The sequence below is a fragment of the Lactuca serriola genome, chromosome 8 (assembly GCF_051521515.1).
Source record: "Lactuca serriola cultivar US96UC23 chromosome 8, Lser_US96UC23_V15, whole genome shotgun sequence".
Lineage (NCBI taxonomy): Eukaryota > Viridiplantae > Streptophyta > Magnoliopsida > Asterales > Asteraceae > Lactuca > Lactuca serriola.
The window spans coordinates 112430751-112442740 of NC_136415.1; the positions used below are offsets into that span (position 1 = coordinate 112430751).

At 34.1% G+C, this 11990-nt stretch overlaps 1 protein-coding gene and 1 long non-coding RNA gene across 2 annotated transcripts; both read right to left on the minus strand.

Annotated features, from left to right (window-relative positions):
* Positions 1 to 6024: 6024 nt before the first annotated feature.
* On the minus strand, positions 6025 to 6909 carry LOC145066157 (metallothionein-like protein type 2). Its single transcript, XM_079013358.1, has 3 exons — positions 6751 to 6909; positions 6504 to 6578; positions 6025 to 6371 (listed from the first exon to the last, which is right to left on the minus strand). Exons 1-3 carry the CDS (start codon positions 6813 to 6815, stop codon positions 6278 to 6280), a joined length of 234 nt encoding a protein of 77 aa, XP_078869484.1. The 5' UTR covers positions 6816 to 6909; the 3' UTR covers positions 6025 to 6277.
* A 2832-nt stretch (positions 6910 to 9741) lies between these two features.
* On the minus strand, positions 9742 to 11269 carry LOC145070421 (uncharacterized). Its single transcript, XR_013689942.1, has 3 exons — positions 11101 to 11269; positions 9912 to 9976; positions 9742 to 9819 (listed from the first exon to the last, which is right to left on the minus strand). It is a non-coding gene; the product is annotated as an uncharacterized LOC145070421 (long non-coding RNA).
* Positions 11270 to 11990: the final 721 nt, after the last annotated feature.

Sequence of the window (11990 nt, forward strand, 5' to 3'; positions counted from 1 at the left end):
TGTGGAGACTGGAATTTTGTTAGAAGTTGCTGCCAAAACCCCAAAGAAGAAGAAGGCCATCCAGAAGGACGAAAATGCTCAATCTTCGAAACAAAGTCAACAAGAAGAGGTTCAGTTAGCAGATACCTCGCCAAAATCGAAGAAGGAAACAATACCCTCAAAATCAGGGGTATTGAAAAAGATTCGCAAGACTGAAGTGAGCAGTAAGGGGGTGACAGTTCGCAATATTCTAGCTCCTGTCTCTCCAGGATCTAAGAGGCAACGCGCTCAAGATGTTGCGAAACAAATGCAACAAACCATGTTGAAAAAGCAAAAGCTGATAATTCGCAATGAGTCTTCCGATGAAGAAGTGGTTCCAGACACTCCACCAGTTTCTACACTGGTAATCGTTTCTGTTCCACCAGTGTCAAATATTCAAGTTTCGCAAATTTCCTCACAACCACTTGAAATAGTCACTACCAAATCAGTTTCTGAGGAGGTACCTATTTTTGATATGGTTGTCAACGTATCTGATACCGGGGCACCTATCACAAGTGTTGAAACCACTTTGCCAATTAGCCTACCAATCACATTACCCATTTCTTTACCACCTGTATCATTTCCAACTACTACACTATCCACAACCTCATCCATTTTTGATCATCCTCTACAAAACCCATTTACAACCCTATTTCCCTCACAAACACCTGAAACTCCTCAACCTTCGCAACCCATGTCTGACAATGAAACCAAAGGAGGAGCTTTTGGAGGAGTATTTGAAGATATTCACTTTGATTCAGAGGAGGAGGATATACCTGATCATATGCTTATGACAGGAAAGCAGTTCAAAATCCTGAATCACAAGTTGAATGCCATTATTCAGTCACAAGCTGATTCTGGCATAATATCATCTATCTCAGCAATGGAGGTTGATGTTATGCTCAAGGCTGCTGAGAAGCGAATATTGGATATGGTTGATCAGACATACAAAAATAATGAGCTTCGCATTACAGCTCAAGGAAGTTCATTTAATGGAGTCGTTAAAGATTTATAATATGTAGCAAAAGAACGCCATGTTCTGTTTGTGCAGGATGTAAAGAAGGTTCGGGAGGATGTAAACTTCAAGATTGAAGAGTTAAAGACTGAACTTGCGAAGGAGCTTCAAGATATTCATTCTCAATAGATTGAAGTTCAGAAGAGGGTTGATGTAGTGGTCTCAGACATCAACAAAGCTATTGTTGCTCCTATCATTGATGCAAATCATAAAGAAGATATGGCGAAGTTTGATCAGTTGATTCAAATGGTGACTGAGCTGAAGGCATTGATTTCGCAATCTTCATCTTCGTCTATTCTTACTCCTGAATTCTTGACTCTCAAAGTAAATACTTTGGAACAAGCAATTCAGAAGGCACTGGCTCCGATTGCGAACTTCACCTCTTTACTACCAAAGAGTGCCCCAACTGCTTTCACAGGGGTGCAAGGGGGAGAGAAAAACTCAAGTAAAGAGGATGATGTGAAGACCGTGGAGAAAGTAATATCTACTCATCTCAAATCTACTCTTCCAATACTTACGATGCCAATTTCCTCAACAACAATAACCACAAGACCAATTGCCAAAGGAATATCGATTGGGGCAAAAGAAGGAAGTTCGAGTACGAAACCTCAAACTGATAGTGTGGGAAAAGGAAAAGGAATTTTGTATGAAAAATAGAAGGAGGAGAAGAAAGTTGAAGCAGAGGCTGAGTTGGAAAGAATGAGACAAGTTCAAAGCATCATGAGGCAAAGGGCAAGTGATCCTCCTACAATGAACAAAGGAGATCCTGCGAAGCTGTACTCTTATGAAATTATAGAGTCAAAAGTTGTGGGAAAGGAGATGTATGAATTCGAGAAGAAGCCAAAGAGAAGTTATGATATTGCTAATTCAGACAAATGTCAATTGGATTTTCCGATTAACGAAATGCTCTTCATTACAGCTCAATACAAAATTAGCGAGAAGTTTGATAATCCTGATGACTACATACACATGAAAATCAGATTTCATGCTGTATTGGGAAGAATCCAGATGAAATATGGTCTTTAATGAAGATCAAAAAGGTGTTGACGATCAAGAAAGATACGATGTTTGAAGACATGCTTCAGAATTTTCGTTATTTTGTTATTCGAGCTGATAACAAGCAGTATGAATTCACAATAGCTGACTTCCCTCTGATGAATTGAAATGATTTGATTCAAGTAGCTCTCATTTTGAAACATATGGAAGAGAATAAGCTCAAAGGATCTGAGACTGAAGAGTTTAGAATCGGGTTCGCACATGTCAAGACGTATATCGACAATTACTTCGATTGTTTGGCTCTAACTGATGAAGAATTGGCAACTACTTTGGGAAGGGAAGTGAACATTCCTTGGGAAGAAACCTTGACCCAGTCATCATTATCAAAGTATGTTGTTGGGGAAATATGCCTGAAACCTTTCAGCATGGTGTTTTCTGGAAGAGATACGAAGGGAAAGCCCAAGAAATTTTTGTTCAAGGTCTCAGAGGTTGAAAGATATACTTCTTCTCAATATACGCACTTTATTGTTCGTATGAACAACTGCAAGAAGAATAATTAAGGAGACAAGAAGGAGCTCAAGAAGGTGATTTCCTGGTATGGAGAAGTGCGAAAGACAATTCACTCAGTTGTTCAAAGGCTTATGGACTGAATAGCTTCGACTTTTTACAAAGGGGGAGATTGTAGAGGTTAAATTGTAAAAGTCGAATTGTTTGTTTGTTTAGTTTCGCATTGTTAGTTATTTTACTAAGTCAGTTTTATGCGAAGCGTATTGTATTAGACTTAGTATATTTTTTGTACACTCAGGTGTCCTATAAACAGGGACTGAGGATAGAAGTAGATATAGCTTTTCTCTCGAGAATTCTTTCTGCTTAAAAAGTTTTGTAATCAGTCTTCATCAATATAAGATCTGATTAATATTTACTCTTTGTGTTCTTACTTTTCATTGATTCAATCTTAATTGCTCTCATAATCTTGATAACAATTCTCTTCAGAAATGGGTTGTTTTCAACAATCCTCGTATTTTGGGATCACTCATGACACTTTTTGACAATTGGGGGTCTTATTTGATAATTTATAAAAAGGAAGGGCCTTGACGCATCGATAATATTGAGTCATTTTTTTATAAATACGATTCAAAGTGGATTATTTTCAATAAATGAAGCGAAACGAAACACCTAATCAACGAGCATAACTAATGTTGCGAAACAAAAACGAAATGTCTAATCAACAAGTACAACTGATGTTATTTATTAAATTAAATGACGAAAAACAACTATTAGCGTGAATACCTGTTAGGATTCAAGTGAGACGCACCTTCACCGTTCCTATATAATAGTGTACAACTAAAGTCATGTAAGAGTTATAACCAGAGTCTCCTGGAGAGAGAACGAGAATTTATGTGTAGATCTATATGGGGTTGACACCATACACCTTCGTTGTTCGCTACAGCTAGACAGGCCAGTCTAGGGTGACAAATGTCTTCAACAAAATCAACGCCTGAAGAACGTTAAGATAGGCACTCAGTCATATTAGTATGGTTATAACATCTCACTTAGAATATCAAAATATTGTTTAATTTACACGGATCACATGTTTTGTTCATAATCAATTATGATTTTGAATATCTTGAGTGAAACTTTATCACACAAGTCTTAGGGTTTTAAGACGGCTATTTTTGTATATCATAAAATATAGGATTTTCTGGGGAAAAACGAATTTTATACAATTTTCGACAAGTTATAACTAAAACACACACGTAATTATACTTGATTGGAAACAAGACTTACAACTATTTTAACAGAAAATATTGGATTTTCTGGGTTTCTAAATTATCACAAACTTTTATACAAAAATTTTTATGAACTCACCAACATATTATATGTTGACGTTTTTCAAACGACTTGTATTCTCAGGAAATCAGTAAGTAAGTTTATGGATCGCGGATTCTGGATTATTTTGTTGTAGTTTGGAGTTTACTTATTAATGTGTCTTTTGTGTAATTTGAGAACAAATACATGATGTGAAAACAATGTAAGTTTGTTATCTTAATATATGATGTTTGGATTTGCTATGTTTCATTTATATTCAACTATTAAGGTACTACACAATGACGTCACCCGCCTCCGGACATTTCCGCCATCCTGGTCCAGGGGTGTGACAATAAGCACCCAGATATGTTTGATAGTATCCAGTTGAAATAGACCGAAGGGGTAGACAAGCGCCCAAATATGCTTGATAGTATCCGGTTGAAATAGACCAAAGGGGTAGGCAAGCACCCAGATATGCTTAATAGTATTCGGTTAAAATAGACCGAATGAGTAGGCAAAAACCTAGATATGTTTGGCAGTGTGTTTGTTTAGTATGTGGTATTTTGGAGAACTCACTAAGCTTTGTGTTTACGGTTTTCAGTTTCTGTTTTAGGTACTTCTGGTTCGAAGAGGAAGAGTATGTGATGATTACAGTGCACACACCACATTGCTCCACATTTTATATTACTCTGATATATTAGGATGTTATTGATTTACTATGATTTTGATGATGTTGTCTTGGATAATGGTTTTATTAATTTATAAATCAAAATTTATATTCTTAATTTTTAGGACATTACAGTATCTAGATAATCAACATCTTTATTTACGTTTTGAAAAATTCATGACATGAACAGTAGTTGGCTCTTACGGCTTTGTGAATATATGGAGTACAAATTGTAATTAAAAAATAGTTATGGTATTAAATATTTATTACTAGCATTATTCATAATTTTATAACAACATAATGGTTTTTAAATTTCTTTACACATACAACAATACATAGCTGCCAAAATTAAACATGAAAATGTGAATGCGAGAAGAATACGAAACTTATATATCAATATGTTCTTTGTTGGTGATTTTAGTGTCACCATGTCATTTTATGTAACTGGAATTAGCATGTGAGCTAAAGGGATTTTTAATTTGTTTTCTAATATGTGTACGGATTGGTGCGGAGTGCACACTGTATAAGATCAAATTAGTAGCCGGTTCGACGACTAGTCGGGGGTCCGGGGGCAGCGCCCCTAGGTCCGAGGTTTCCAAAGGGGCAGCGCCCCTTGCGGGGTCCAAGGGGCAAATCCGGATTACCCTGACTTGTTTTCAAAGGAACCCATTGCGGCCCAACCCTAATGAAACCCTAATATCGTTTATTATATAATCGAATCTTCTTTTCAGAAGAGAGATACAATCTGAAGCTCTCGTTTTCATCATGCTTTCACAGAATCCTCTAACATATTGGCTTACGATTTATGTGCCTAGAATCATAAGTGTCCACTTGGATTATCATATGCTAAATTTCTTGTAACCCAGACATACGGTAGAAATATCAGTTCGGAAAGTGATATCACGATCCAAGTTGGTATCCAGATCTCCACCACAAACCCTAAACTTCCCTACATTCAATTTATGAATATATAATGCTTATTAATAAACAATCACAGATACTTTTTTATTGACAATAGATGGTTATTCTTAGAATTTTTAATGATATAATTTTATAAAACTTAATTAGAAACCGAGTATCCGGTACCGGAATTGGCGGTTTCGGTTTCGGTTCCAAAGTTTCAAGAACTGATGGTTCCAAGTCCGGTTCCTAACAATTAAAGCAGGTACTCGCAGATGTCAATCCCTAATTCCTAATATAAATATATATTAATTAAATAGTTTTTTTATTGTTTTCGATTTAACTAAAATAATAAAAATTTAACCAAACTCAAATTGAATAAGATATTCTTATTTGGTTAATCAAATAAGAATTGACCGAAGACCAAATAACCAAACACATTTGGTTGAGTTTGTTTATATTCGGTTTCAATTTTTTATCAAGCCCCTATATACTCTTATTATTTCAATAAAATAAAATTACCTTAAATCAATTTGAAAAAAAAAACAACAAAAACCTATCATCTATTTCTTTATCTTGATATTAATATCCAATAAACAAAAGCTTTAGACCACGATCATGATGCCAACTTTTCTTTCATAAAAAGTCATTCACTCCTCAAAGGATACACATCAAATCTTTCATTATCTCCATAATACTCATATAGCTGCTTATACACAAGCATCATTTACAGTGACCATGGGTAGGCAAATATAACCCCCAAACCATAGATGACTGGGGATTCTTTTATTTTTCACTACGAAACTATGAGAAGCATGGAGACATATAAAGAACACAACTGAAAGATGGATGTTTATTTGGATCGATAAGACTTAACAGTTGCAAGGATCACACTTGCAGTTTCCTCCACACTTGCATCCTTGTGCACCTTCAGCTACAAAGCTTCCCTCACTTCCATCATCATACCTTCACATGATTCGGACCTCAATCAGCTTAAACTAACACAATCTTATCGTTGTGATTTTTATAAGAATGAAGAAATTAACTGATATCCTAATATTACATATTGAAGTTGGAGGTGTACTGTACTATACTTACATCTTCTTTGGTGCAACACCGTCGACGATCACGGTGGCGTTGGTGGAGGTCTCGATGTCAGGATACATCCCACATCTGCAAACAAATTAAAGTTCAGTTTCGGCTAAATTTTTTTCTCAAAAGTTTAAATAAATTCAGTCTAATAAGAGATTTACTTAAAACACGAAGCAATAATTGATCCTAGAGATGATATATTTTTTCTTCTCTAGATCGATATATCGTGAAATATGAAGAAAACGTAACTCACCCCTTGCAACTGCTTCCGCAAGAGCAGCTTGAGCCACATCCGCACTTTCCATTGCAGCAAGACATGATCGGAAGGTTTTGAAGTTGATAATTTGGAAGAGATTGAAGATTTTGTTTCTATCGAGTTTGCTAAAGCTTGGTGCTTCTGGTTGTTTGATCATTGAGCTCCATATATAGACGAAAAGGGATGAACAGAGTGGCTGTCAACCGTACACGTGTATGGATATCAATCACCTGTCGCTGTCATTGTTTTGATTGCAAGAGATTGTTTGATCTATCCCATAAACACAATTATTAAACCCTTCGAACTAATCGCATACACTAGGCCATGGGGTGTACGTGGTCTTGCCATGCCACTCGGCAAGGCTAATGTGGTTTGGCGCACACGAAGAAACGGAAGGCTTTAATTACCAAACATTTCATGAACGAAATAAATCCAGGTGACTAGTTAAAGATCAAATCTACAAAAATTACGGAACACAAACAAAGTGTTATTGGAGTTTAACAATCTCGTTAATAACTTCAAATATGATTGACAAAGTTATGAAAATGATGGTGAAAATAATACAATCATTTTAAACCAAGTTTTTCAAAGTTTTCAGGTAGAAAACAGAGACATTTCAAATTTATAGAGTTTAGAATGTTGTCGAGGAGTGTGAAAAATAACGTGCAATTAGTTAGTAGTTTTTATTTTAAATATTACGTTTCTTAGGTTTTAAATTAATGTTATGTATTTTTATTATAAATTAACAAAATTTCAAGTTTTTCTTTAAAGGAAGTTGTTTAAATAAAAAAAAAATGGAATGGCAAACCCTTCACTTTAAATTACAAAAAAGAAAATAGGTATTGCAAAGCTAGTGTGGAGATGATGTGGAAAAAAAAAAAGCATAACAAACTTGATATACCACCCGCTGTCGTTTAAGTAAAAAATGGAGAGAAACTAAATGTAATCGACACTTCATGATTCATGAATTTATCAGTCATGTGAAAAGTTTAGTATAAGGCAGTTTTAGGGTAGGTCCATAGTGGCGGCAACCTCTGATTTTTTTTTCTGGATGTAGTGGAAAACTTTTTTGAATTTTTTTTTTATTATCATGCAACTTCTAACTTTTTCGTGACATTCCTACTGGCTACTGTGAAATCTTGCATTAATGTTAAGTCTACCTTAATTTGTCAAGTTTATGGATATGGAGTTAAATGATTATTGAGTTGTTTAATAAGAAAAAACAATTTTATTTTTCATTTTCAAAACATATTTTTTGAATTGAACTTCTGTAGCAATGCATTTTAAGAAGAAAAGAAAAAGTTAGTATGCGACTATTGCGATCCATTAACCATTATTTAGTTTAAGATATCGTAGATACCCTAATAATTAATTAAAGAACAATAATCCGAAATATATGTTTTTTTTTCACCATGTAATTATTTACTTATTTATCCAATCTTTGTGAATTACAATCTAAAATTGTGTTATTACTAATTACGTCTACCGAATTGCTAAAATGGTAACCTCGTTGTTCCCAATAACATATATATTGTTGCTCCCTATCGAATGAGATTCTATTATGGTGATTACCGCACACGCCTAAAAGTAACTTTTAGATCAACATAAAGTCATGATGTAAACTACTAGTAGCTCATATATCGCTACTACAAAAAAAACAAAAAAAAAAGAGCATTACCAATAGCCAAAACCATCGGTAATCCGTCGCTATACTCTTTACCGACAGAATTATAACAGATCAACCGTCGGTATATTTTTGTCGCTAATTGTTTGTAACAGATTTCCGACGGCTACGACAATTTTTTTAGCGACGGATTTTTCTGTCTGCAATCAATAACGCATTACCGACGGATTTGTATTTGCAACGGAATACCAATGGAATGATTCAGTAAAGGATTACCGACATAATATCCTGCGACGGATTACCGACGGATTTTCTTGTAACAAATTACCGACGGATCCTAGCATTATTAAAAAAAAAAAAAAAAAAAGAAGTAAATTCCATGAAAAATCCATTTTTTTATATATTCAAAACAAAAATATCTTAAAATATACATCAAATCCATATTTTAAAATCAATAAATATAAAAGTAAAAAGTTTCAACATTCGATACATTAAAACCATAAATTTCAAATACATATCGTCAGTATAAAAATAATTTACATATTTATGCAAAATAACAAAACCCATAAGGTATCCCTATAATGATGTAGCCACCTTCTTTCTCCCATCACTGCTAAAGCTTTGATGACATCTTTTCCATTTTATGAGATTTCATACACTCACACTTGCTACCAAGTACACCTTCAATCACATGTAACTTAGTGTGTGTGTGTGTGTGTGAGAGAGAGAGAGAGAGAGAGAGAGAGAGAGAGGTAATTCTTAACGGAGGGACCATTTTAAATGATGGAGATTTTCAATTTGATCTTGTTCATTTATGAGCAATATAAGATGCTGATATATGTTACTGATTTGAAAATAAAAATAGACTTAATAAAATTATCTTTCAAAATTACCTAATCAGTGTCTTCTATACACCAAAGAAATTTAACTTCCTTTTTTTCAATTTCAGGAACAACAAGCATTGTCCTCCAACCTGATCCATGTAATTATATTACAAGCCCTTGAAATAAAAATTAGGCGAAATACAAGAAATAGCAACGTACTTACATTTCCTTCTATTACATCATTGTTAAAAACTCTACCAAAATATAGGAATGTATGTCCAGTTTCTAATTCATTAATAAAACTATGGTTTAAAAAGTAGGATGCTATAATAAACAAATCAATGAAAGTACATTGTCATTTCTTGCATAGAGAGTAATGCCTTGGGCTTTTTTTAGCGTAAAATATCACCATATAGATGATCTCCAACATAAAGAACCCAACAAAATTGAAACAAGCACATAAACTTTGCTCCAAAGAGTATTAAATTAAAATAAATTAATTCTGCTCCACAAAAGTACCAATGTAGATTGTAAAAAAAATGGTGATAAATAAAGTAACAAAACATGTAAACTTGATTCCACACTCAGTAGCTTATGCAAATGGCCAACATTGCCTCCCTGAAACAATGATTTCAAACTTAAATTACCACTAACTTTCACTCTCTTGTCATTACTAAAGGGTATTTATGGACTTCGGATATATTGATTACCTAAAACACTTTGTGTGCTTTATCTCGGATAGCTGATCTGGCAAATCCACAGAAGAGACCTCGACCTAAAGAAAAAAAATCAATTAAAATATTTAAATGACACATAGAGGTAAATTAGTAAAAACATTATATTATGTTAAAATGACAAAAACAATTTGAACAAGTTTGACTAGCAAGTGAGGTTCAAAATATATAAAGGCTCCCCTTTTAATCCACCCATTAAGATTTATTGTATGTATTAAGTCAAAAAGAAATAGGCATATTAACTCTTGTTCTCATTAATTACATTAAGTCAAAAGAACTAAATATATAATTATTTCCATTATGTGTTTTTTTTATCCTTGTAATTCTTTTTGTAGTTAATTAAGACCCTACTAGAGTTATATACCCAATCATATGCTCAAGAGGTGGTTGTTCAAATCTTCATAGCTTTAACAGAAGAGTAAAATCATTTGAGAACACACCAATGGGGCGTAATATTTGCAACATAAACATCATTTTCAAACCAGTCACCACCACAATTCCATGTATTTGTTTCCCTCTAAGGATATCCTTCTTCATGGAGCAAACTTTAAGGATACCAGGGAATGTGAACTCATTACACCTAATACTTAATGTGTGCATCTCTGTAAAAGCCAAAAGAGCTTCTTGACTGAGACCATTCTTGGTATACCCTGATATTAAAGCAAACCAAGCAACTAAATCTTGTTCAGTACTTTCATCAAGCAACTTGCGTGCACTCCAGAAATCCCGACACTTTGAATACAAAGTCACTTGATCTCAATAAGATTTTTAATGGCATGATGTTGATCAATGGCCAAAAAGCATGCCATGTAATTCTCTGCCTCAGTAGCCAGAAACACAAATTGTCCGACTATACATTATCGGCGTAGTGATAGGAGTTCCCGTACACCAAAGTCACATGAGTTTCAAAAATTTCAATCAGATCGTACTTAACTTCATTAAAAATTCATGAAAATTGAACAAAGAAACATGAAATCGCAAAACCTAGAAACGAAAATCGACATCTCTGCCTGTAATTAATCAAAGTTCAAAACTCTGCAACATCAGAATTCTCTATAGAACAGATCAAATGCATGATAAAACTCAAGACATACATCGTTATTGACGATTTCTATCTTAATGAAGTGAAAAATGACGATTTGTTGATTCATTTTATTTGATTTACCCTGAGAGTGAATTTGTGGGATTCAAGTAATGGTTATCCTTCGTTGGGATTAACAACGGAGTAGCGACTCCTTCAAGTCCAACATCTTCCAGATTGACGGCTACAACAAGAGCATCGGAGTAGCGGCGGCCTGGCGATGCTGTTGTTGGCCGTCGTTTCACATAGAGAGAAAGGGAGCTATTTTTTGGTGCATCCCCAACAAGACTATGATTGATTAACTGAACCTAAATCATTTGCATATTTACCATGTTACCCCTAATATTTAAAAAAGAAAAAAGAAAATCTTAATTTTACCAACGGATTACCGACGGTAAATAAATTTGTTGATTTATGTCAGTAAACTATTGATAATTTTACCAGATTACTGACGATAATGTATTTTGTTGCTAATCCATCACGAACCGTCTCTAGAATGTCATACTTTGATTTTTCTAAATCTGTCGGAAATCCGTTGGTCTTCCGTCTCTATTACCGACGGATTTTTCCGTCACTAATATTCTGTCGGTAATACCCTATTTTCTAGTAGTGTTATCATCTTAGAGCATCTTTAAGATGGAAGCTTTCTAACATAATTTTTTGGTGTCAAGTTATCGTCATATCAACAATATAGCAAAGTTCTAACTTATTATTAAATAGATGATAGTTTCCATATTAATGTCTGCTATTCTCTCCTTATCAGTTATTAAAGTCTTAGTATACCATTGGTATTCTCTTTTGCACTAATGTAAATACCTTTATGTTTAAGGATAGTGGATGGCTTGAGTTACGTTATCTATCACATACCTCCATAATATGAGTGCTTTTCCACATATTATTTATGAAACCCGCTCATTTTAACTTATACCATCATATTGTTTTATATAAATTTATCTATATAACCATGTTTTGTA

Excerpts from the sequence above, each read along its gene's own strand:
- LOC145066157 (XM_079013358.1), bottom strand. The coding sequence starts at position 6,815 with ATGTCTTGCTGCAATGGAAAGTGCGGATGTGGCTCAAGCTGCTCTTGC. Across the intron at positions 6,579-6,750 it reads TGCGGAAGCAGTTGCAAGGG|ATGTGGGATGTATCCTGACA; the intron begins GTGAGTTACGTT and ends ATTTGTTTGCAG. Across the intron at positions 6,372-6,503 it reads GGTGTTGCACCAAAGAAGAT|GTATGATGATGGAAGTGAGG; the intron begins GTAAGTATAGTA and ends AATCATGTGAAG.